At 37.5% G+C, this 23,464-nt stretch overlaps 2 protein-coding genes across 2 annotated transcripts; both read left to right on the forward strand.

The window, feature by feature from the left end:
- The first annotated feature begins 9,471 nt into the window (after nt 1-9,471).
- On the forward strand, nt 9,472-21,555 carry OR51G2 (olfactory receptor family 51 subfamily G member 2). Its single transcript, XM_077867840.1, has 3 exons — nt 9,472-9,614; nt 19,780-19,866; nt 20,572-21,555. Exon 3 carries the CDS (start codon nt 20,614-20,616, stop codon nt 21,553-21,555), a length of 942 nt encoding a protein of 313 aa, XP_077723966.1. The 5' UTR covers nt 9,472-9,614; nt 19,780-19,866; nt 20,572-20,613.
- On the forward strand, nt 11,479-12,447 carry OR51G1 (olfactory receptor family 51 subfamily G member 1). The gene has a single exon (XM_077867618.1). The coding sequence runs from the start codon at nt 11,488-11,490 to the stop codon at nt 12,445-12,447; it is 960 nt and encodes a 319-aa protein (XP_077723744.1). The 5' UTR covers nt 11,479-11,487.
- Nucleotides 21,556-23,464: the final 1,909 nt, after the last annotated feature.

The raw sequence follows: 23,464 nt of genomic DNA on the forward strand, positions 1-23,464 counted from the left end.
TAGTCATATATTATAGAAAACATATTTGGGGAATGTCTTTGATAAGAGTTTAAAGGTGAGTTGAGAAAACCTAGTATTTGCCACAAATAAATAATACAATTTCTTGTTATTATCATAAGATTTAAACTGGATAGTTAATAAGAACATCAAACAAGAAACAAGAAGTATATTTTCTGAGGTCTCCATCCCAGTAAAAAAAAAAAAAAAAAAAAAAAAGAAAGAAAATAGATGCCTTATGATGTCATCTGTGATAAAAGCAATACATTCTAATCAAGATAGTGATATGGTAATTTACCTTCTACCAGAAGTGTATTTCTCATCATCATATTCAATCTATCTATACTAAATTATTTTATTCTAGATCCAAATTATATTATAATTCATCTCCTCATTTTATCTCCTATTTAATCCCCTGGTATGTCACCAATATTTCTTTAGTGAATCATTGCAATAACTCTGTGTTTCCAAATGTTTACTTTTGCTGCTTTCTCACTGATGTTCTATATAAATGAAAGTTCTCTTTTTAAAAGAAAAATTGAATGATGTACTGTTTCTTTTAAAGATGTACTCTAACTTCTTTGGGATTAGAATTAATGTTATAAATACATACTAAAAATCTACACATGTCCTTGGCCCTCTCTATCTCTCCAACATTCGCAGATAAATGACAGCCACAGTGGCCTTCTGAACAATTCTTGAATTTACAAATAGTTCTGGTTTTTTTAAGTTTTCACATTTGATCTTTATTCTTAGATGTTCTTGTCCTCAATTTCATTTAAGTCTTTACTATTCACCTTTTAAAGTTTCAACATAATTTCATAATTGATTACCTGAACTCTCAGTTCAAAGTATGACTTTCTTTAAAAAAAAACACTTTTTAATTGCTTATTTATTCTCAGGACTTATTATTATGATTTTCAACTATATAAACTATGTAAATAAAGCTTAAGTTTTTTTTTTCATTTCTATTTTCTAAACCGAGTGTGCCATCAATGGGATAGAGACCATATCTATTTTATTTATGTCTCTGTGCCTAATATTTAGGATAATTCTGGCACAGAATAGATCTCCAATAAATAACTGTTCACAAGTGCATGTGGAAATGAGGCCATGTTTTATAAATGGAACTGTTTGTTGAAGAGTTCAAAAATACTCCATTTAGATAGGATATGACTTTCTTAAGTTGTTTATTTCAAAAGTAGGCATAACTACTCAAAGATTTTGAAAGTAGGAAAAAATAATATGGGATTAGTGAGGAATTTTTTGTCTTGGGTTTGATGGGTGACTAAGAGTCCCAAATCTCCTCCTAATGTGACCTAAAAACTTTGTGGATCTAGAATAAGTTTCTTACATTTTTTTTTTATCCCAATTCATTGACCCAGGTCCTCTCCACTAACCACATCAATTTTAATCTCCTGCACTTTTATCCTCAAGTAAATCATGAGATAACTTCCAGCTGTGACAAAGCTTAAAAATAATCAGCCGGTAAAGTGATAGTGTCTCACAATTAATGGAAAACTTTCAAAAAAAGTATTGCATTTGAAATGTTAATATATGCAACCTATACTTCTAAGCATTTTCAGGCATATTTCTATTTTGATTCTCACAATACCCAATTTTATAGATCATTCTTCCTGTTTTTTCAGTTGAAGAGATTGAGGCTCTGAGAGATTGTCTTACTGAATTCCATGCACACAGGACATCAAAAGCTGAAATTCATACCTTATCTTTTATACCCCAGGATAGTACTATTTGGCTACATCTTAGCTTTCATATTCAGCATTGCCTGTTTCCACAATTCTATCATTAGATCAGGTAACTAAGTGCTTCTGTGTCTGAGGTACATAACTTTCCATAACCTCACAGATGTAACCATGGGCATTAAAGTCTATAGCACAACAAAGCACGTGTTGACATACTTTATTAATTGTAAGAAATGGAAGCTCATAGCTTCCCAATGTGAAGATAGGCAGCACAAAGTGAAGCCTTTGACAATGTCTGTTAATAAGAGGAGGGATAATAAAATGGATTTGAAGCTATTAAATACTCATAGTTTATTATATAGTCATGTCATACTCAGCACTCTCAAAGAGAATCCGTTTCATGTTGTTTCTGACCTCCTTAATATAATAAGACAAAAGCAAGGTGAAGCTACAAAAATATCCAGTGACGGTGGGAGGACTTTATGGTCACCATGATTATTTCCATATGTTCCTGGAGGAAGGAAAGCCTAACTCTGGGCCTCCTAAAACAATGGCTGTCAACTAGGAACAACTTGTCCACCAGGAGATGTTTAGCAATATCTGGAAACATTTTTGGTTGTTGCAGCCTGGGAGATGAGGTGTGTTATCAACATCTCCTGGGTAAAGATTAAGGATGCTACCAACCCATTCTACAGATGCACTCTACAATGCACGATTCAGTTGCCTACCAAAAATCACTATCCAGCCCAAATATCATAGTGTCAAAGATTAGAAACCCTTGTCTAAATGTAACTGTCAAACAAGAAATGGTTAACCCCATGGTTACCCAAGGCATTTGGGCATAATCTGCTGTCAGGGAAGTGCTTCAGAAAGGCACTCAGTGGAAAACTGAGAAAACTTCTGGAAAAAGTAAAAGAATTCACTTTTAAGATGCTAAAAATACTCTTCCTTTACAATAAGAGACTGCAAAGACATGGAATGCATATGAACCTTACCAGGGGACAATAGTTTAAAGATTTTTAAAAATTATGATGTTTTATTTTTTGTTGTTTTTGTTTTGTTTTTCTTTTGGATATTGGCCAATTATGAGAGATTTGGGGAAAACATTGCAAGAGATGGTACACTGTATAAATTTAAAAGAGCAAAAAAGAGCCTATTATTTCCTAGATGTATGATGACTGAGAATCAGGCAGAAAGGCTATGCCTCTGTGATATTGGAGTTACATGAGCATATTAGTGTAATCTTCAAAATAGATGACTACTTGCCTGTATAGCCTAAACATCTTAGTATTATTAGGACCCTATTTTTAGCATGTTTTCCACGAAGATGACCTTATAAATTAAGACCTCCAGTAACTTGGAAGCTCACTCCTTTCTAGACTTCAATTCTGATATGCAGAAGCAAGTGCCCAGTTGCATCGAATCACAGACATTTACTGATTGTAAATGGCATTCCAATTTCAGAGATCTTAAAATGTGAAGAATATCATCTTAGAATACATAAAATATAGTATTATTTAAATAAGTTGTTCCTGGCAATTTTGTCTAAGGACATTTCCAGAATTATGTGGGTTCTGTAAATATTAAATTCATCAATGGCAGGAGACTCAGAAATAAATGGCTCAATTTCTTGTACATATTTAGTTTCTTTGCAGTGTTCTCTTTTTCTATCTTTTCCCCTCCCTTATAAACACTCTATTTGTCCACAACAATTCATCAACCAGTGGGTTTTTTTCCCTGAAATTCTTCAATTTCAGTTGAGATGTTCTGTTTCCCTTTTGCCATTTCTAGCCATTTGAAAAGTTTTTCATCAAAGAAATAGTGCAGGATTCTCATTATAACTGCATCTTAGAGTACTCTGTAAAGGCACACATATTTAATTATGTGCCATTATCTTATTCAAAAGCTGTTCGTTAAATACCTACTTTGTTTCAGTCACTTTACTACATGCTTATGCAAAAATGATTGATGTGATGAGAAAATATTCTCTAATACATTTCAAGTACCAGGACCTGGGAAACAGGGGACAATACACTGCAGAGCACTACAGCACCTTTTCTCCATAAGGTCATTACCCTCAAGGGGAACCTGGGTGACTCAGTCCATTAAGTATCTGACTCTTGATATCAGCTTAGGTCATGGTCTCAGGGTTGTGAGATCAAGCCCCACATAGGGCTCTGTGCTGAGCATGGAATCTGCTTAAGATTCTCTCTCTCTTTTCTCTCTCTCCTTGTCTCCTGCACCCTCTACTTGTAACACAAGCACACTCTCTCAAAAAAAAAAAAAAAAAAAGAAAGTCATTACTCTCAAGAGTAGGAGATGTATCTGACTTTCCTAACACAGAAACACAGAAACAGGAACAAAGAAATTAGACAAAATGAGAAGACAGAGAAATTTGTCCCAAATGAAAGAACAGAAAAAGGCTATGGCCAGAGAGCCAAGTGAAACAGATATAAATAACATGCCTAATAGAGATTTAAAGTAATAATCATGAAGATACTCACTGGACTTGAGTAAAGAGTGGAAGACATGTGTGAGACTCTTAACACAGAAATAATTACATAGCAGAGATAAAAGGTTCTATAAACAAAATGAGAAACATACTTAAAGTAATGAACACAGATTGGAAGAAGTAGAGGAATGGATTAATGACTTAAGAAACAGAATAATAGAAAGTAATCAAGCTGAGCAAAAGAGGAAAAAAAAGTTACACAAAATGACAATAGATGTAGGGGATTCAGTGACTCCATCAAACATAATGACATTCATATTATAAGGATCTCAGAAGAGAGAAAAAAGGTGGCAGAAAATTTTATTTGAAAAAAATAATAGCTAAAAACTTTCTTAATCTGGGAGCCTGGGTGGCTCAGTGGTTGAACGTCTGTCTTTGGCTCAGGTCATGAACCTGGGATCCTGGGATCAAGTCCTGCATCAGGCTTCTACAGTGAGCCTGCTTCTCCCTCTACCTATGTCTCCATCTCTCTCTCTCTCTCTCTCTTTCCCATAAATAAATAAATAAAATATCTTTATGTATATTTTTATTGGAGTTTGATCTGCCAACATATAGTATAACACCCAGTGCTCATCCCATCCAATGCTCCCCCTCATGCCCATCACCCAGTGACCCCATCCCCCACCCACCTCTCCTTCCACTACCCCTTGTTCATTTCCCAGAGTTAGGAGTCTCTCATGTTTTGTCACCCTCTCTAATTTTTCCCACTCATTTTCTCTCCTTTTCCCTATAATCCCTTTCACTATTTTTTATATTCCCTGTATGAGTGAAACCATATAATGATTGTCCTACTCCGATTGACTTACTTCACTCAGCATAATACTCTCCAGTTCCATCCACATCGAAGCAAATGGTGGGTATTTGTCATTTCTAATGGCTGAGTCATATTCCATTGTATACATAAACCAAATCTTCTTTATCCATTCATCTTTCTATGGACACTGAGGCTCCTTCCACAGTTGGGCTACTGTGGACATTGCTGCTATAACATCAGGGTGCAGGTGTCTCAGTCTTTCACTGCATCTGTATCTTTGGGGCAAATCCCCAGCAGTGCAATTACTGAGTCGTAAGGCAGGTCTATTTTTAACTCTTTGAGGAACCTCCACACAGTTTTCCAGAATGGCTGTACCAGTTCACAATCCCACCAACAGTGCAAGAGGGTTCCCCTTTCTCCACATTCTCTCCAACATTTGTTGTTTCCTGTCTGGTTAATTTTCCCCATTCTCACTGGTGTGAGGTGGTATCTCATTGTGGCTTTGATTTGCTTTTTCCTGACGTCTAGTGATATGGAGCATTTTCTCATGTGTTTGTTGGCCAGGTGTATGTCTTCTTTGGTGAAATTTCTGTTCATGTCTTTTGCCCATTTCATGATTGGATTGTTTGTTTCTTTGCTGTTGAGTTTAGTAAGTTCTTTATAGATCTTCAATAGTAGCCCTTTATCTGATAGGTCATTTGCAAATATCTTCTCCAATTCTGTAGGCTATCTATTAGATTTGTTGACTGTTTATTTTGCTGTGCAGAAGTTTTTTTTTATCTTGATTAAGTCTTTACATTTTTTTTAAAAACTTCCTTAATCTTAGAGAGGAAATGGATATCCAGATCCAGGAGGAACAGAGAACCCCCAACAAATTCAACAAAAGCAGACCCAGGGATGCCTGGGTGGCTCAGAGGTTGAGCACCTGACTTCATCCCAAGGTGTGATCCTGGAGTCCTAGAATCAAGTCCCACATTGGGCTTCCTGCATGGAGACTGCTTCTCTCTCTGCCTATGTCACTGCATCTCTCTCTCTCTTTAAATATGCCAAGACATATTTAAAATTATAATTAAAATGGCAAACTATAGTGATAAGGAAAAAAAAATAAGGCAGCAAGACAAAAAGAGACAGTTACATCCAAGAGAAACATCATAAGGCTATCAGTGGATCTCTCAACAGAAACCTTGCAAGCAAGAGAGTGGTATGATATAATTAAAGTTATAAATGGGGAAAATCTGCAGCCAAGAATATTCTATTCAGCAATGCTATCATTTGGAATAGGAATAGAAATAGGTTTCCAAGATTAACAAAAACTAAAAGAGTTCATGACCATTAAACCAACCCTTCAAGAAACATTAGTGGGGATTATTTCAGAGGAAAGGAAAAACTAAAAGTGAAAGTATGAAAGTAGATATTTTGTAAAAAATTAGTTAAGTACCTTCAAAATAAAAGGATGTAAAATATGACACCATATATGTAAAACATGGGGAGGAGGGCAGGAAAGAATGGGTTCAAAATTAAATGATCAACTTGTATAGACTGCTGTATGCAGAAGAGGTTATATATACAAATATATTGGTAGCCACAAATTGAAAACCGCTAATAGATATGCAAATAATAAAGAGAAATCAAAATATATCACTGTAGAAAACCAGAAAATGATAGAGAAACACAAGAAAGGGTCAGAAAAAACTTCAGAAACAGCCATAAAACAAGTAATAAAATGTCAATAAATACATATCTATTAATAATTACTTTGAAATTAAATGGACTAAGTCCTGTATAGAGTATCATATCATCTGCAAAGAGTGAAAGTTTTACTTCTTCCTTACTGATTCGGATGCCTTTATTTTATTTACTTACTTATTTATTTGTTTGTTTGTTTGTTTTTGGCTATCTAGCTGCTGTGGCTAGGACTTCCAGTACTATGTTGAATAAAAATGGTAAGAGTGGACATCCTTGTCTTGTTCCTGATAGTAGGGGAAAAGATCTCAGTTTTTCCCTATTGAGTATGATGTTAGCTGTGGGTTTTTCACATACAGCCTTTATTACGATGAGCCATGTTCTATATAAACTTCTTTACTGAAGGTTTTTATAATGAATGAATGTTGTACTTTGTCAAATGCTTTTTCTACATCTATTGAAATGATCACATGGCTTTTACCTTTTCTCTTACTGTGATGTATCACATTGATTTGTGAATATTTAATCATTCTTGCAACCTAGAAATAAATCCCACTTGATCCTAGTGAATGATTTTTTTTAATGTATTTTGGATTCTGTTTGGTAGGATTTTGTTGAGGATTTTTGCATCCATGTTCATCAAAGATATTGGCCTGTAGTTCTCTTTTGTGTGTGTGTGTGGTGTTTATCTGGTTTTTGGTATCAAGGTAATGCTGCCCTCATAGATTGAATTTGGAAGTTTTCCTTTTTCTTCAACTTTTTGGAATAGTTTGAGAAGACTAGATATTAACTCTCCTTTAAATGCTTGGTAGAATTTGTCAGTGAGGCCAACTGGTCCTGGACTTTAGTTTGTTGGGAGTTTTTTTTAAATTATTATTATTGATGTACATTCATTGTTGGTAATCAGTCTATTTAAATTTTCTGTTTCTTCCTGCTTTGGATGCTTGCTATTGTTTTTCATATATGCCTTTATAATATTGAGGTATGTTCCCTCTAAACCTACTATGTTGAGGTCTTTTGTCATGAATGGATGTTGTACTTTGTCAAATGCATTTTCTCCATCTCTTAAAATGATCATATGATTCTTAACCTTTCTCTTACTGATGAAATGTATCATGTTCATTGATTGCGAATACTGAGCCACCCTTAGAACCCAGGAATAAATCCCACTTGATTGTGGTGAATGAATTTTTAAGTGTATTGTTGGACTTGGTTTGCTACTTTTTTGTAGGGGTTTCTGTTTGCTAGTATTTTGTTAGGATTTTTCACATCTATGTTCATGAGAGATATTGGCCTGTAGTTCTCTTTTTTTGTGGTGCCTTTATCTGGTTTTGCTATCAAGGTAATGCTGGCTTCATAGAATAATAAAAACCCTCACGCGATAAAAATACTAGCAAACGAATCCAAAATGTATTAAACAAACTGGAAAACCTAGAAGAAATGGATACATTCCAAGAAAGATATAACCTACTAAAACTGAAACAGGAATCATTTCCTCCAATTGTTAAAATCAATTCTGGAAGAACTCTCAATATATATATTGGTAGTTAAAATGGGTTGATGAACTATTTAAGATATTAAACTGGTATTTGGAGCACAGGTTTCTGAATTATGACACAAACCACAAATATACTGGACAGAATACATGGGCAATGGTCATTAGTAATTAAGAAAATCTAGTTTATGACTGAAGGCCAACGTGGACCTTTCTTCTCCCTAAACTCAACCAAATTACAGTAGCAAATGACTCTAAAACATGCTTGATAGTACCAGAGTCTGAAAAAAAAAAAGGGAAGGGAAGGAAATATTTTTTCTGGAAGATTAATTTTTCCTAGGTGGCATGGTCATGTGGTTAGAAACTATCAGAGATTAGGCTGGAATCATCCTTATCTTTTATCTGAATCTGATTCAAAATGCCCTCTCTCTTGTAATTCTGCACTCCAAGCCTACCTAGATCTTTCTTATCTAGTTTCAGAAAATGAAATCTAGAACTAAAAGCATCCTAACATCTTGAAAATATCCCTTGCTCACATACAGGATTGGGGTTTCTCAGCCTCTCATGGGCTCCATCCTCAGCTAAGCACCTTAAGAACTCTTCAGGGAATTCTCAGTCTCAACAGAGGTCCCGAGGGAGAAGCTGATGGCCTCTTCAAAAAGACCCTATATTTTAGAGACTACTCTTGTAACTGTGCTAGCACTCATCCTGAGTTCTGACTCATCTCTCCAGCTGTTGGTACATTCTTGTGTGGATTACAAGAAGAATCTGCAGATGCTCACTAACACACATGCTGATAATCTTGAACCCTTTTGTTTGCAATTATATGAGGAATGAGTCAGAGTTGGTCACAGTGTCACTGAAACCACTGTTTAACCCATCTCTCCTCTTTTCTGCCATAGACCTTAGGATGACATCCTTGGAACCCCAATAACTTAGAATTGAAGGGAGGATTAAGGATGTATGATATATTCTAGTGGAGGAATCTGCCAACACTTCTCTGATCCATTAATCTGGAAATGAGTGCCTTGGAGAAGAAAATGTAGTCACTGCAGTAAAAATTATTCTGTTTAATCCCTACTGCATCTCATATTTTTTCCAACCATTTGTTCACTTATGCATTTATTGAGTAAACTTTATTAAGTTCCAAATTTGTGCCCGAGTTGCAGTGTCTAGTCAGTTATACAGCAATTTCATCTCTCCACCACTAGTTATGGTTTGCTTTGATCGCTTTCCCTCCCATATATGGCACCCCTGCCTCTTACTCATCCCCAAAATATAATATGCAAGTAATTGGAAGACAAAATAATAGCAGACAGATACAATGGATACAACTTCTCACTAAGCAGCAGAATGATCCTTCCCTGTCTGGAAATACAGGAGTGACACAGATCATCTCCAAACATTTCTTCTCTTTCATGAACTCTGAAACGGCTCAACATAAGATGGATGGAAACCAGCTTCACTGTGAGTCTTCCGGCTGAAAAGCTACACATATATTTAAACTTGTTTGCTTCTCCCCTTAACTGATGGGAAATTCCCCTTCTTTCTTATCATTCCTTTTTAAAAATTCTGTTGCCATTGTCTGTCTTGATGTCAGAGCCAGAATACATTTTTTGCCGGTGCTGCCCTCAGCTTCCTCTGCAAATGCTGTGATAGTTCCTTTTCTTTCATAGCTTGTCTCCTTCTGGTCTCTACTTCTCTCCTTCATTCTCACTCCTTCCCTGAACTAACTTTGGAATCACAAAATAAGAGGGGTTTTATTATTACATTAATTATTGCACTATTATCTTATTATTACTAGTTTTGATTAACACATGCATGGCAAAACTTAGATATTGAATTTGTTTTGTCTTTATCCTTACTCTTTAATGTCCCTCTACTTTCCTGAGAAAAAAAGCAGCCTTTTGAAAAAGTACCCTGAACTCCCCATCTTTCCTTCTTAAAATATCCTGGTCTCTTCACTCATCTAAGATTTTCTCTTAGAAGGAAACTACAAACAATATACACTTTTAACTTATTCCTCCTCACCTACTGATAATTTAAGCCCTTAATCTTTCTCCAATCTATTGAAACATTCTCTGCACAATTGACGATGCCCTCATCATCATAAGTGCAATGCCTTTTTAGAAACCCTCAACCTGCTATCCTTTTTTGTAGTCACAGTGGTAACATGACTTTGGTGATATAATACACTATTAATTTCATCCTGTTTCTCTGATTCTCCATTCTTGGTCTCTTTTAGGTATTTTAAGCTTTTAATGCATGTGATAAATAACATATTAGTCACACTATATTAATATACATAGAACCCATTATAGTATGTCCTGAATGCAATAAATGCAACTGAATAAAAGTTTGAAAGGCAGAAGTTAAACACAGCCCAGTTCAAGTATTATAGACACAGACTATACCTGTGTGTTATATTGATCCAAACCCCAAAGGCATAGCTTATGCTGAGAGACTTAAGATTTAGTTCCTCATTATAAGCTAAAGATTAGAGGATTTTCCTGACCATTTTAGGTTTCTCCTCTTTATTATTTCTGTTTCAGATTTGGTACATACTTCCTCTGCATCCTCATCTCTACATCTAGTCCCAGCTTAACTACCCCGATGTTAGAAACTCACATCTCTTCTGATATCTCTCAGAACTAAGCCCCAGTGTACCCTTTCCTAGAATTATTTGTTTTCTAAGATCCTGCTTCTTCTCAGATATTTCTCAGTTCTAGACTTCATATTTGCACAACACAATTTGCATCCTCAGTCACCAAAGGTTTTTATGTAGATTCAAGAAAGGCATCACTCCAGTCACAAGTTACAAGTTCAAGGAGTTCAACAGACATTTACTCAAGGTTTCCTCTGCATTCCCCTGAAGGCTAGGCATTGTGGAATAAAGCACAATCCCCAGCCATATTAAACATACATTTTAATACATATGATATGCACTTGATCCTAGTACACAATTATGCAAAATGGTATATATGTGATAAAGATTCTGAGTGCTTTAGTGATTCAATTGGAAATTTTTCTCAGAAAGGAGTATGAGAAAAAGGTGCCATCTGAGGTGACCTCATTAAACTGCGGAGAGCCCAATACTGGCAGACACACCACTATAAGACTAAATCATATGGCATCCATAGACTACAGAAATATCCTGTAAAAGTCCCCATCCTAGACTCTCCAGGAAAGGCTAATAGGTTAAGTCCCCCAATTCTTTCTCATTTCATCTGCAGACCCTTCCTCTCTCACTGTTCTCAGGACACAGGTGAGAATTCAGTTCTGTCACTCTCAAGGAATCCCATTTTATATTGCAGGTTGGTGAATACAAGATTGTAAAGCCATGACAATGTCTTATAATAGCAGCCTCCAAAAAGCCACTTTCTTCCTAACGGGCTTCCAAGGTCTGGAAGATCTCCACGGCTGGATCTCTATTCCCTTCTGCTTCATCTACTTGACAGTTATTGTAGGAAACCTTACCATCCTCCACGTCATCCGTACTGATGTCACCCTCCATGAACCCATGTACTATTTCTTGGCCATGCTGGCTCTGACAGATTTGGGCCTTTGTCTATCTACATTGCCCACTGTGTTGGGCATCTTCTGGTTTGATGCCAGAGAGATTGGCATCCCTGCCTGTTTCACTCAGCTCTTCTTCATCCATACTTTGTCTCTGGTAGAGTCCTCAGTTCTATTGTCCATGTCTATTGACCGCTATGTGGCCATCTGCAACCCATTGCGTTACTCCACAGTCTTGACCCCCACACGTATTGTCAGGATGGGGCTGACTTCAATGCTTAGAAGTGCCCTGCTCATCCTGCCATTGCCATTCCTCCTTAAACGCTTCCAGTACTGCCGCTCCCATGTGCTGGCCCATGCTTATTGTCTGCACCTAGAGATCATGAAGCTGGCCTGCTCTAGCATCATTGTCAATCACATATATGGGCTCTTTGTCGTGGCCTGCACTGTTGGTGTGGATTCACTGCTCATCTTCCTCTCCTATGCCCTCATCCTCCGCACTGTGTTAAGCATTGCATCCCGTCAGGAGCGACTTCGGGCCCTCAACACCTGCGTCTCCCACATCTGTGCTGTGCTACTCTTCTACATTCCTATGATTGGCTTGTCTCTTGTGCATCGCTTTGGTGAACATCTGCCCCGTATTGTACACCTCCTCATGTCTTATGTGTATCTGCTGGTACCACCTCTCATGAACCCCATTGTCTACAGTATCAAGACCAAGCAAATCCGCATTCGCATTGCTAAGAAGTTTGACTTTGTAAAATCTCTTAGGTGTTTTCGATAGAATTGGGTTAGGATGAAGGGAGGGATTTGGGGGCATAAAGCCTATTGATATTTTTAGCTTCCAGTGAATCAGTTAACAGATAACCTCCTCAAGCAGCTTCTAAAAATTTTCTGGTGATTCCAGCTGGTGCCTCAGCTGCTCTCCAGAAAGTCAGTAGTAATCCCTATAAGCAGCTTCTTGGAAAATTTCATCAGTCTCCCAGCAGGTGGTTGTCCACCAACCAGCTTCAGTCTAATTGTAGGCCAGCTTTGGCCTAGAACAATCTAGTGAACTCTGTCATTCAATGAGCTTCATTCACACTAGCCTTGAGGAAAATTCTTCCCCTGAAAACTTGTTTCTTCTTTAAAGACTCTCCCTCAGCCCTAGGGTATCCTTTATGGTTCTTTCTTTCCCACTCTTAGTTGATTTCATTGCTGTAATCTCTTGTTAATAAATCTTTATATGAAATATTTCTGTTAAAATTACTGTGTGGTTTCTTCTGATTGGACCCTAACTTACACACCACTCAAGTAATTTCTTTGTTTTATAAGATTTACCCTACATTTTGATCTAGTACTTTAAAGGAACCAGTCAGCATTTAGGAACCATGATTTGCTAAATGAATCCTATTCACTGTGAAACTCATACTCTCTGGGTCTCAGATTCATCTCTCCTATGCCTCAGCCAGTTGAAGTTAAAGATTTTCTTCCAGAATCTTCCAGAGGCTTTGCACCACCCTTGAACTCACATCTATTGAAGAGTTTTTACAAAACTAAGTTTCAAAAGGCAGTATGAGAGCAACTTAAAACCAAAGTTGATAAAAAAAATAATATCCTGTGTTGATGCCTGAATGTACGTTCAAAATTCTGTCAGAGGACATATGTTCATTAGGGGTTTGGGAGCATTCTCTAATGTGTATACATTTTAACTTTCAAAATAAATACAACTCTCTGTATTTCCTCCCCCTCCCCGGACTGATTAGCTGGGAAATAATGATAAAAATAATAGTAACAATTGTGGCAATAGCAGCTAATAATTATTGAGCATCTACTATATACTACAGAATGTCTCAAAACTCTTGCATGCAATATTCAATTTGACTCTCCTTTGGAAATTAAAATGGCAGAGTCAAAATTTTAAAAGAAGATTTTTGTCAGTTATAAAAACTTACTTCAGGAGGGTGTTCTCCAGGTAGCAGCTATGTGACTGCTATATCTTGATTATTTAATTATTGTCACACCAAAATTAGGACTTTTCTTTTGTACAGCACTATAACCTACCATCTACCATCAAAAATTGGCACGTGTATTTCTGAAGCATGGCCTCCCAGACACTTAAGTAGGGTAGAAAAAACCTCACTACGAGTAAAAAAGGTATGCCTTATAAAAACTCCAGGAATATTCCTTGAAAAGCATGCTTATAAGACACATTTTTAAGTGGTCATGATTACCTACTTACTACAACATGGAATATCAATTCTTTTGTTAAAACTTTAGTTTCTCAAACTATTTTTATTCAATGCTATCTTATCACTTAGGATAGCCAATTTCTTCTTAATTCTTATATAATCCTTTTAGATAGGAGGTTCAATGAGGTAAATTACTGTAACCATTATCACATCTAATAAATGCAAAACTACATTCAAGTCTGTCAGATCACAAAAACTAAACTTTTGACATTGTGCTGTTGAGAGTTTCTGGGCTCCAGTTTTCCCGCATATGCTAACGTTTCAGATGAATGGGCATCTATTTTCCCTCAGTAGAGACAAAGGTAAAAAGGGATGTAAAACAGCATGGCATGTTCCTGGGAACCATTGTGGGCATTCTGTAAAGACAGATGGGCAACAACTTTACTCACACTAGGGTGCACCAGAGGAGAAATATTATTTATTTTCTTTTTACATCATCCATCTTCTTCATAAACATCTACTAACTTGCAATAACCACAATTTTAAAACCATACTAAAATTTTAAAAAGGCAACACTAATTTTTGCCCCAGTCTGTCTAAGTCCAGTCCATTAATATTCTCTTTTGGCCCTTTTAGTCTCTCCTAGTAGGTCTTTCCTCAAGGGAGCATCCTTACATACAAGGTATTTCCTTACATTTTGCCTCTACCTTGTTTCTTTTCCCTACTTTTTTCTGAGCTAGGAGATATGAGCTTTTTTTTTTTTTTTCCCTGATCTCTCCCCATATCATATCCCATTTTTCCCTCATAGAAGCTGAATAGCTAAGATTTAAATCAGGCAGGATATCTTCCTGTAATATAATTAGAAGGAAAGCTGTTGGAAGATTAATGCAATCTCTTTCTCTCTTTCCATAACATCTGAAACTCAAACCTATTTTCTTCCAAAACATATCTAACACTACCTCTTTTCTCAATGCTTGGACTCAGAGGCTGTAAATAAATATTGCTTGTGTATTTTTATGGGGGCAGTGAGGAGGTATTATTTGTTATAAAATATTTGTTAAATAGGATGCATAGAAAAACAGATGTTATGGGGGAATTGTGCCCCCTCTACCTCGTATGTTGAAGTCCCAACCCTCAGTACCTCAGAAAGTAACTATATTTGGAGGTAAGGTCTTTAGGAGATAATAAGTTAAAATGAGGCCTTTAGGGTTGGCCCTAATCCAATATGACTCATGTCCATATAAGAAGAGCAAGAGTCATCAAGGATATTCATGCATAGAAGAAAGGCCATGTGAGGACACAGAAAGAAGGTGGCCATCTGCAAGCCAAGGAGAGAGGCCTCAGAAGAAACCAAACCCATCAACACCTTGATCTTGGACTTTGCTGGCCTCCAGAACTGTGAGAAAATAAATATCTATTGCTAAAGCCACCCAGTCTGTGTTATTTTGTTATGGTGGTCCTAGCAAACTAATACAAGAATTAACTGTGTTTTGAAATGAATTCCAGGTTAAAGGTCAAGACTTAATTATAGAGGGAATAAAAAATTCTGGAATCAGAATAGAAAACACATCATAAAGACAAGAATATATGAAAATTCTTATACTTTTGTGGTTGTGACTAATGTCAGTTTCTGATTCTGTATTATAGGGATGAGGCCCAGAAATCTTCATTTTAACAAGCAATACAGTTGATTCTGATCCTGATTATTTGGTGACTCTGATTTGAGAAACACTGCTTCATAACACTTAAATGTGTCTACAATGTGCTTGACTAAAAATTAATGGAATGTGACCACAAGAGGAAGTCCAGAACATTCTAAGGAGATCCTTCAGGCTAATTAATTTTTTTCTCTCTTTTTTTTTTTTAATTTTTTCTCTTTTTTCTTCAGGCTAATTAATTGGAATAGCCTCTTATGGTTGGTCTGGGAATCTGGGACATTCCTTAATATTTTTACCTTTATATTCCCAAATTAGATTCAATAAGCTAGATACTAATTAGCTGAAATGGCCCTCCATTCCTCTCTCTAAAATGTCTTGCTCATCAGCTTTCAAAGTCCAAAAAATGGATTATTAATTCTTCATATCCCTGTATTGACATATAAAACTCCTTGGTTTAACTATCTTTTTCAGGAGCTCATGTTGCCCCTTCTGGGCATAAGAATGAATTTGCTTTTCCAATTAGCTCCTGGATGTCTAGAAACAAAGTGCTGAGTTCTCTGTCTGTGTGGATCAGAGACAGAAGGAAGAGTCCTTGAGTGTAGGCAGAAGTCAGAAGCATACAGGGTTACTTGGGACACCAAGAATCAATGCTATCACAAATTTTCTAGGCACCTGGTCTGACTCCTTTCTTCTCTTTTAGTGATAGGTGAAGCATTGAATTAAAAAGCCCATTTTGGGGCAGCCCGGGTGGCTCAGCGGTTTAACACCGCCTTCAGCCCAGGGAGTGATCCTGGAGACCCGGGATCGAGTCCCACATCAGGCTCCCTGCATGGAGCCTGCTTCTCCCTCTGCCTGTGTCTCTGCCTCTCTCTCTCTCTCTCTCTCTATGTGTGTGTGTCTCTCATGAATAAATAAATAAATAAATAACCTTTAAAAAATAAAAAATAAAAAGCCCCTTTTGATGTTAAAGTTATATATACTCACAATACACACTGTCATACCTAATATGTATATATTGTTATGATACATCATATATAAAACACTATCAAAACTCCCACTCTGCTTTCCTGAAGTTTCAGGGTTGTTCAAAATTCCACAAGATCTTTAAAAAGTAGCTACAGTGTGCAACATCTTCTGGGATTCCCATGTTGATATCTCAAAAGACTCTTCTCCTCTTTCCTTTATCCCCAGAGTATAAGATAATGAGGTGCAGAGAGCCAGTCCTAGTAGGAAATTCATTAAAGATTCTTGAAAGAATCTCAATGGGGACCTCAGGCAATTTCATAAAAATCAGGGAGTTCAAAATCCATCCTCCAGTGTCTCCACTGTACTCAGAGCCTCTAATTTTAGCCTTTCTTCTTCCCTGTTGCAAGGCCTGGAAGCTCTGGATATAACTTTGGTAGGTGAGACAAGTGTCTGGTGCTGAGTCGTGGAAGCGAAAGAGGTCCCAGAAAGCTCCACCTGAGCTCTGGAAAAGGGGAGGGAGGGAAGAGCATTTGAGGCACAAAAGAGGCTATAGAGGGTGCCTGTGGAAGGTGGTGACTACTGCAGTCAGATCTCACTGACCATACCCAGGTCTCGTTTTAGCACTAGTCTAGCAAAGAGACAACAGCTTTCTCACACTCATTCACTTCCTTGACTTCCTGCCCAGAGAGTTGCCTTATGTGTGGCAATGTAGGATTATTACTGAGACCCAGGGAGACAGACAAATTAGGCAGACAAAACTGAGATACAGGAATGATATGAGCTATTGGTTGGTCTCTACCCCTTAACCTCAGACACGAGGTTAGCAGAATCAGGAGTTATTTTCAAGAAGCAGAGACAGAAGGCTAGGGAGTAGAGTGGCCTGAAAGAAAAACTTGTCTGTGACATGAAAGGATGTTTTCCTGAGTGACCACAGAGTCTAAGTGATAGAATTAGAAGCAGCTATTGAACTTGCCTAAATCCCTCTAAGAAGTATTCTCCAAGAACAACTGTGAGCAGACCATTTGTTAAATTTCCAAAACCCCTCTACTCTAGACAACTGCTTTTTGAACTGCCAAGAAATAATGAAATCCTCACCAAATCTGATATTGGATACTCTGAAGACCTTTAAATAAAAAGCCCTTAGAATAATTACCTGACTAAAATCTCTCCAGCCAATAGGCTAAAGATGATCTTTCCCAGGTAGATGTCTCCTGACTTCACTATCTACATTTTTTTTTTTTTTTATGTCCGGATTCTTTCCTTCAAATTATTCTAACTCTATCACTCTCTCTCTCTCTCTCTGATTTTTATTCTACCCTATTCCCTTTAAAATATGAGGCACATGGGATGCCTGGGTGGCTCAGCAGTTGAGTGTCTGTCTTAAGTTCAGGGTGTGATCCTGGGATCCGGGATCGAGTCCCACATCGGGCTCCTGGCGAGGAGCCTGCTTCTCCCTCTGCCTGTGTCTCTGCTTCTCTCTATATCTCTCATAAATAAATAAGCAAATAAATAAATAAATAAACAAACAAATAAATAAATTTTTAAAAAATAAAAGAAAATGTGAGGCACAAATTCTGATTCCAAAGAGAGTCCATATCTGGCAGCCCAGGTGGCTCAGCGGTTTAGCACCACCTTTGGCCCAGGGTGTGACCCTGGGTTCTGGGATTGAGTCACAAGTCAGGCTCCCTGCATGGAGCCTGCTCCTCCCTCTGCCTGTGTTTCTGCCCTCCCCCCCCCCCCCCCCGTGTGTGTCTCACGGATAAATAAATAAAATCTTTTAAAAAAACAAAGAGAGTCCATCTTAAGCTAAAAGAAGGTGGGGCAAGAAGACTTTTGATATTTCTCTCATTTGTCATTCAATCTTCATCCATCTGGGGCTGTCTCAGCTTTAAAAACTCCCCAGATGTATTAACCTAAATGCTTCCAAGTTTTTAGAATGCTCCTTGGAGCTCCAGAGATTTAAGTTTGAATTCCCACTCTGTCAATGATTGATGCTATGACTTTATGCACATTATCAAATTCTGTAAGCCTCTCTCCTCATTTGCAAATCAAGATAATAACATTAATGTGCAAGGTTTTTCTAAGGTCTAAATGTTATTTCTTCTGTAATGCTCCTAGTACAGCATCTGGCAAACCATAGATGTTCATCAGGTATTATAAATAAAGTTTTATATTATTAAATAATGTATACTATTCCTTCACTACCCTACTTAATTTTCATGTCAAGACATTTTCTGCCTTAAGTTTTATGACTTATATCATTAACCACCATGTAGCTTGCCTGTCTCTGACAGGTAAGTTTATCACAGCTCTTCTGAATTCACTTTGATGAATGATGTGGTGACCATTGATCATGACCAAAGCAGAAGCTGAGGAACAACACACAAGAGCCAATCTGACCTTCAAGTGGACAGTGAGTTAATGACACTGGCTACTAATTTCACTGGTATTTGGAGTGAGGAAGAAAATACCTTCATATATATTTGTGTATGTGTCTCTAGTAGGTTTGTTTGTTAATTTAGCTAAAGAGTCAGCACTTTTTTTGGAGGTCTATTAAGCCCTTGATTTTATGCTTGCTGCTTCTAGCTGACAGTGAATTGTCCTCTATGCAGGAAGAAAGTATAATGGTTGTTGAGATTCTGGAATCTAGAGAAAAATTGGATCTCGGTTCAAATCCCGTTTTGGCTGTTTACTATATCTTTGATCTTAGAAATAGTAAATTTTTCTAATCCGTTTCTTCATCTATAATATGGTACTATTAATAGAACTTTATTCACAAGATTTTTTAAAGGAATAAAACATATACCAATTTAGTAACAGCGAACTAAATACATTTAACAGTTACTCATGCATTAAAAAAAATGCTGAGTGCCTACTGTGTACCTGGACACATTCTAAGACTGTCTTCACAGAAGTAAGCAAAACAAAGTCTCTGCCCTTCCTAAGCTTACATTCTAGTGGAATTGTTATTTGGGAGTAGGCATGTCACTGCTCTGAAAGTCAGGAGGCTTAAATTGGCATAAGACCTTTACCCAGTGACTGTACTCTCCTGAGCTTTCATTTCTTAATCTAGAGAAGAGTAAGTCCAACTAGCACTATTGCCTTCTATTCTGTGGATTCTCATGGACTCTGCCTTGCAATTGAAGGTGTAGCCATGGTTGATGATGCTTCAGTCTTTCCTCCTACCTAGTTTCATAGCAGTTGAATTCTAGATCTCCAGGGAATGCAGGTCACTGACTGATAGGAAGATCGGAGTTTTAATATGGTACTTCAGCACCAAGAATTATGTATGTTACAGACAGCCATTCATTCACTCTCCAGTTCTTCCTGGAATTCTGTGAGCTGAGTAGCACATATGAGCTCTCTGGATCAAGCTAGGCTTCCAGAAGTGGAAAACCAGATGAGAAGGTGAGTGAAGGACTCATCTGTGTCTAAGATTAGAAATTGTATGTGGTTAATGAAGTTAAACAAAAGCAGAAAAAGAAGGAGAAGGAGAGAGAAGAAAGAAGAAAGAAAGAGAAAGAAAGAGAGAGAGAGAGAAAGAGAGAGAGAGAGAAAGAAAGAAAGAAAGAAAGAAAGAAAGAAAGAAAGAAAGAAAGAAAGAAAGAAAGAAGGAAGGAAGGAAGGAAGGAAGGAAGGAAGGAAGGAAGGAAGAAAGAAAGAAAGAAAGAAAGAAAGAAAGAAAGAAAGAAAGAAAAGAGAGAGAGAGAGGGAAGGAGGAAGGGAGGGAGGGAGGGAGGAAGGAAGGGAGGGAGGGAGGAATAGTAAGTAAGGTAAGAGAAGGGAAAGAAAGAGAAGTTGAAAGAAAGGTTGGAATATTAGTGAGCATCCTGGCAGAAAAGAGGCAGGTGAGGAGCATTTACTTAAAGATCTTCTCAAAATGGGTAGGCAAGGTTAGGTATAACCAAAAAGAATAGTGAAGATTCTCAGGACTCTTAGCTTGAAGGAAAGAAAAAAATTCTAAAACAATGTTCAGAGGGAATAGGGACCAGAAGAAAATGACCTCTGGAAGAGACATACAATTCTAGATCTACCTGATTCTAATGTTTGGTTTGGTTTGGTTTCTAACTTCTTCCCAGTTATAATCCATAGCTTTTTCTGAATTCATTTCAGGAATTTGGAAGGAATCCAATTTTCCTCTTCCCTCCACACACAATGACTTTGGGATCCCTGGAAAGCAGCAGCAACATTTCCTCCACCTTTCTGCTGAGTGGCATTCCTGGGCTGGAGCACATGCACATCTGGATCTCCATCCCACTGTGCTTTATATACCTGGTTTCCATCCTGGGTAACTGTACAATCCTTTTTATCATTAAAACAGAGCCCTCACTCCATGAGCCTATGTACCTCTTCTTGTCCATGCTGGCTGTGACTGACCTGGGTCTGTCACTTTGCACCCTCCCTACAGTGCTGGGCATCTTTTGGATTGGAGCACGAGATATTGGTCATGATGCTTGTTTTGCTCAGCTCTTTTTTATTCACTGCTTGTCCTTCCTGGAGTCCTCTGTGCTACTATCCATGGCCTTTGACCGCTTTGTGGCCATTTGTCGCCCCTTGCACTATGCTTCCATTCTCACCAACACTGTCATTGGCAGGATTGGCCTGGCTTCCCTAGGCCGCAGTGTAGCACTCATTTTTCCATTGCCTTTTATGCTCAAAAGATTCCCCTATTGTGGCTCTCCAGTTCTCTCACATTCTTATTGTCTCCACCAGGAAGTGATGAAATTGGCCTGTGCAGACATCAAAGCCAACAGTGTCTATGGGATGTTTGTCATTGTTTCAACAGTGGGTATAGACTCACTGCTCATTCTCTTCTCTTATGCCCTGATCCTGCGTACTGTGCTGTCCATTGCATCCAGGGCTGAGAGATTCAAAGCTCTTAACACCTGTGTTTCTCACATATGTGCTGTGCTCCTCTTCTACACTCCCATGATTGGCTTGTCTGTCATCCACCGCTTTGGGAAGCAGGGATCTCATCTGGTCCAGGTGATCATGGGCTTTGTATACCTTCTATTCCCTCCTCTGATGAACCCCATCGTCTACAGTGTGAAGACCAAACAGATCCGAGATCGTGTAACCCATGCTTTTTGTTGCTAACTGGTCTAGTCTTAGAGGCACTAATCCCTTAAGTGTACTTTGTTCCTCTATCCTTTATAATATCTAATGTGCATGAGATAGAGGAGACTATTACTTACTCAATGAATACATTGAATGATCAGGAAGGAATGATCAAGGAATGATCAAGAAGTCACAGCTCTTGCAGAATTAACTCTGCTCTGATGGGAGGAAAACACAATGCATTACAACATGGCAGATTGTATTTCCCAATAATAGCCACAGAGGTATTTATAATCCTACGTTCTCCTCTAGAAACTTGTGACTCCTCCATCAAGAGATGGAATCCGTTTTTCTCTCCCATAACTGTATAGGACTTTGTAACTGCCTCAATGAATTGAATGTTTTAGAAGTGACCCTATAAGACTCTTGAGGCTACATCATAAAAGGTGATACGTTTTCCATTGGTATACACCTCCCTCACACTCTTCCTCTTTTTCTATCTCTATATTTATATCTATCTATGTCTCTATCTATCTCACTTTTTGAACATGGCCACCATACTGAGAGGAAGCTGAGACCACATGGAGAAGCCACATGTAGATGTCTCAGTCAATAGACCAAGCTAAGGTCTCAGCCTTAGCTGGATCATTATCAACTACTAGTGAGTGAACAAATCTTCCTATTATTCCAACCTCTATTTTTCCTGTCTTTCCAGGTGAAACCCAATAAATTAATCAATCCTACTCTGAACCCAGCCCAAGTTGCAGATTTGCAAGCTCAATAAATGTTTGTTTGTTTGTTTGTTTGTTTGTTTATTTCAGACATGAAATTTTGGGATGATTTGTTATATAGCCATATGTTAATTGTGTTGTTTAAAGTAAAAAGAATTAATAGAGGAGCAAAAAGAGAAATATCTTCTTCAAGCTGAGGGAACACAATGTGAGGAAAGATTTCTTTGAGTCGACACAGTAGCCATCCTTAAGGAACATACTGGAGTAGGGCAGTCTTATCTGAAGGAATAGAATTTGCAAAGCTGGGACAGAGGTGAGAGAGAGAAAAATGTATTCAAGGAAATACCCAAAGTTATTTTTGTTATCATTGTCCTCTAACATGTCAGGGAAAAGTAGAGAACAGGAGTGGAGGAAGAGAAGGTGGAAAGTAGAAAGAGGTTGAGGCACTTACCATATTGAGAAGGTCATAAACCAATGAACTAAAGAGAGATAATTCCTTATACCCTCTGATCTATTAGAATTTTACCACTACTCTTCCCTAGAAAAAAATTATCTTTCAAAACCTAAGTGTGAGACCTGAATCCATAAAAATCCTAGAACACAAGCGTTTATTTCTCTGACATCAGTCACAGCAATATTTTTCTAGATATATCTCATGAGGCAAGGTAAATAATAGTAAACTATTGGGACTTTATTTTTATTAAAATAAAAAGCTTCTGCACAGTGAGAGAAAAAAATCAACAAAATTTAAAGGCAATCTTCTAGAGAAGATATTTGCAAATGACATATCTTATATGAGTTAGTATCCAAATTATATAAAGAACTGATACAAATCAACACCCAAAAAACCAAATAATCCAACTAAAAATAGGCAGAAGACATGAACAGACATTTCTCCAAAGAAGACATACAGATGGCGAACAGATATATGAAAAGATGCTCAACATTACTCATTGTCAGGGAAATGCAAATCAGAACCACAATAAGATATCATCTCAAACTTGTCAGAATGGTTAAAATAAAAAATATAAGAAAGAACAAGTGTTGGCAAGAATGTGGAGATATAGGAACCCTCTTACATTATTGATGGGAATCCAAACTGGTATAGCCACTGTGGAAAACAGTATGGAGGCTCCTCAAAAAGTTAAAAATAGAACTATTCTATAATCCAGTAATTGCATTACTGAGATATTTACCCCAAAATACAAAAACACTAA

Source organism: Canis aureus, chromosome 23 (assembly GCF_053574225.1).
Source record: "Canis aureus isolate CA01 chromosome 23, VMU_Caureus_v.1.0, whole genome shotgun sequence".
Taxonomy (NCBI): domain Eukaryota; kingdom Metazoa; phylum Chordata; class Mammalia; order Carnivora; family Canidae; genus Canis; species Canis aureus.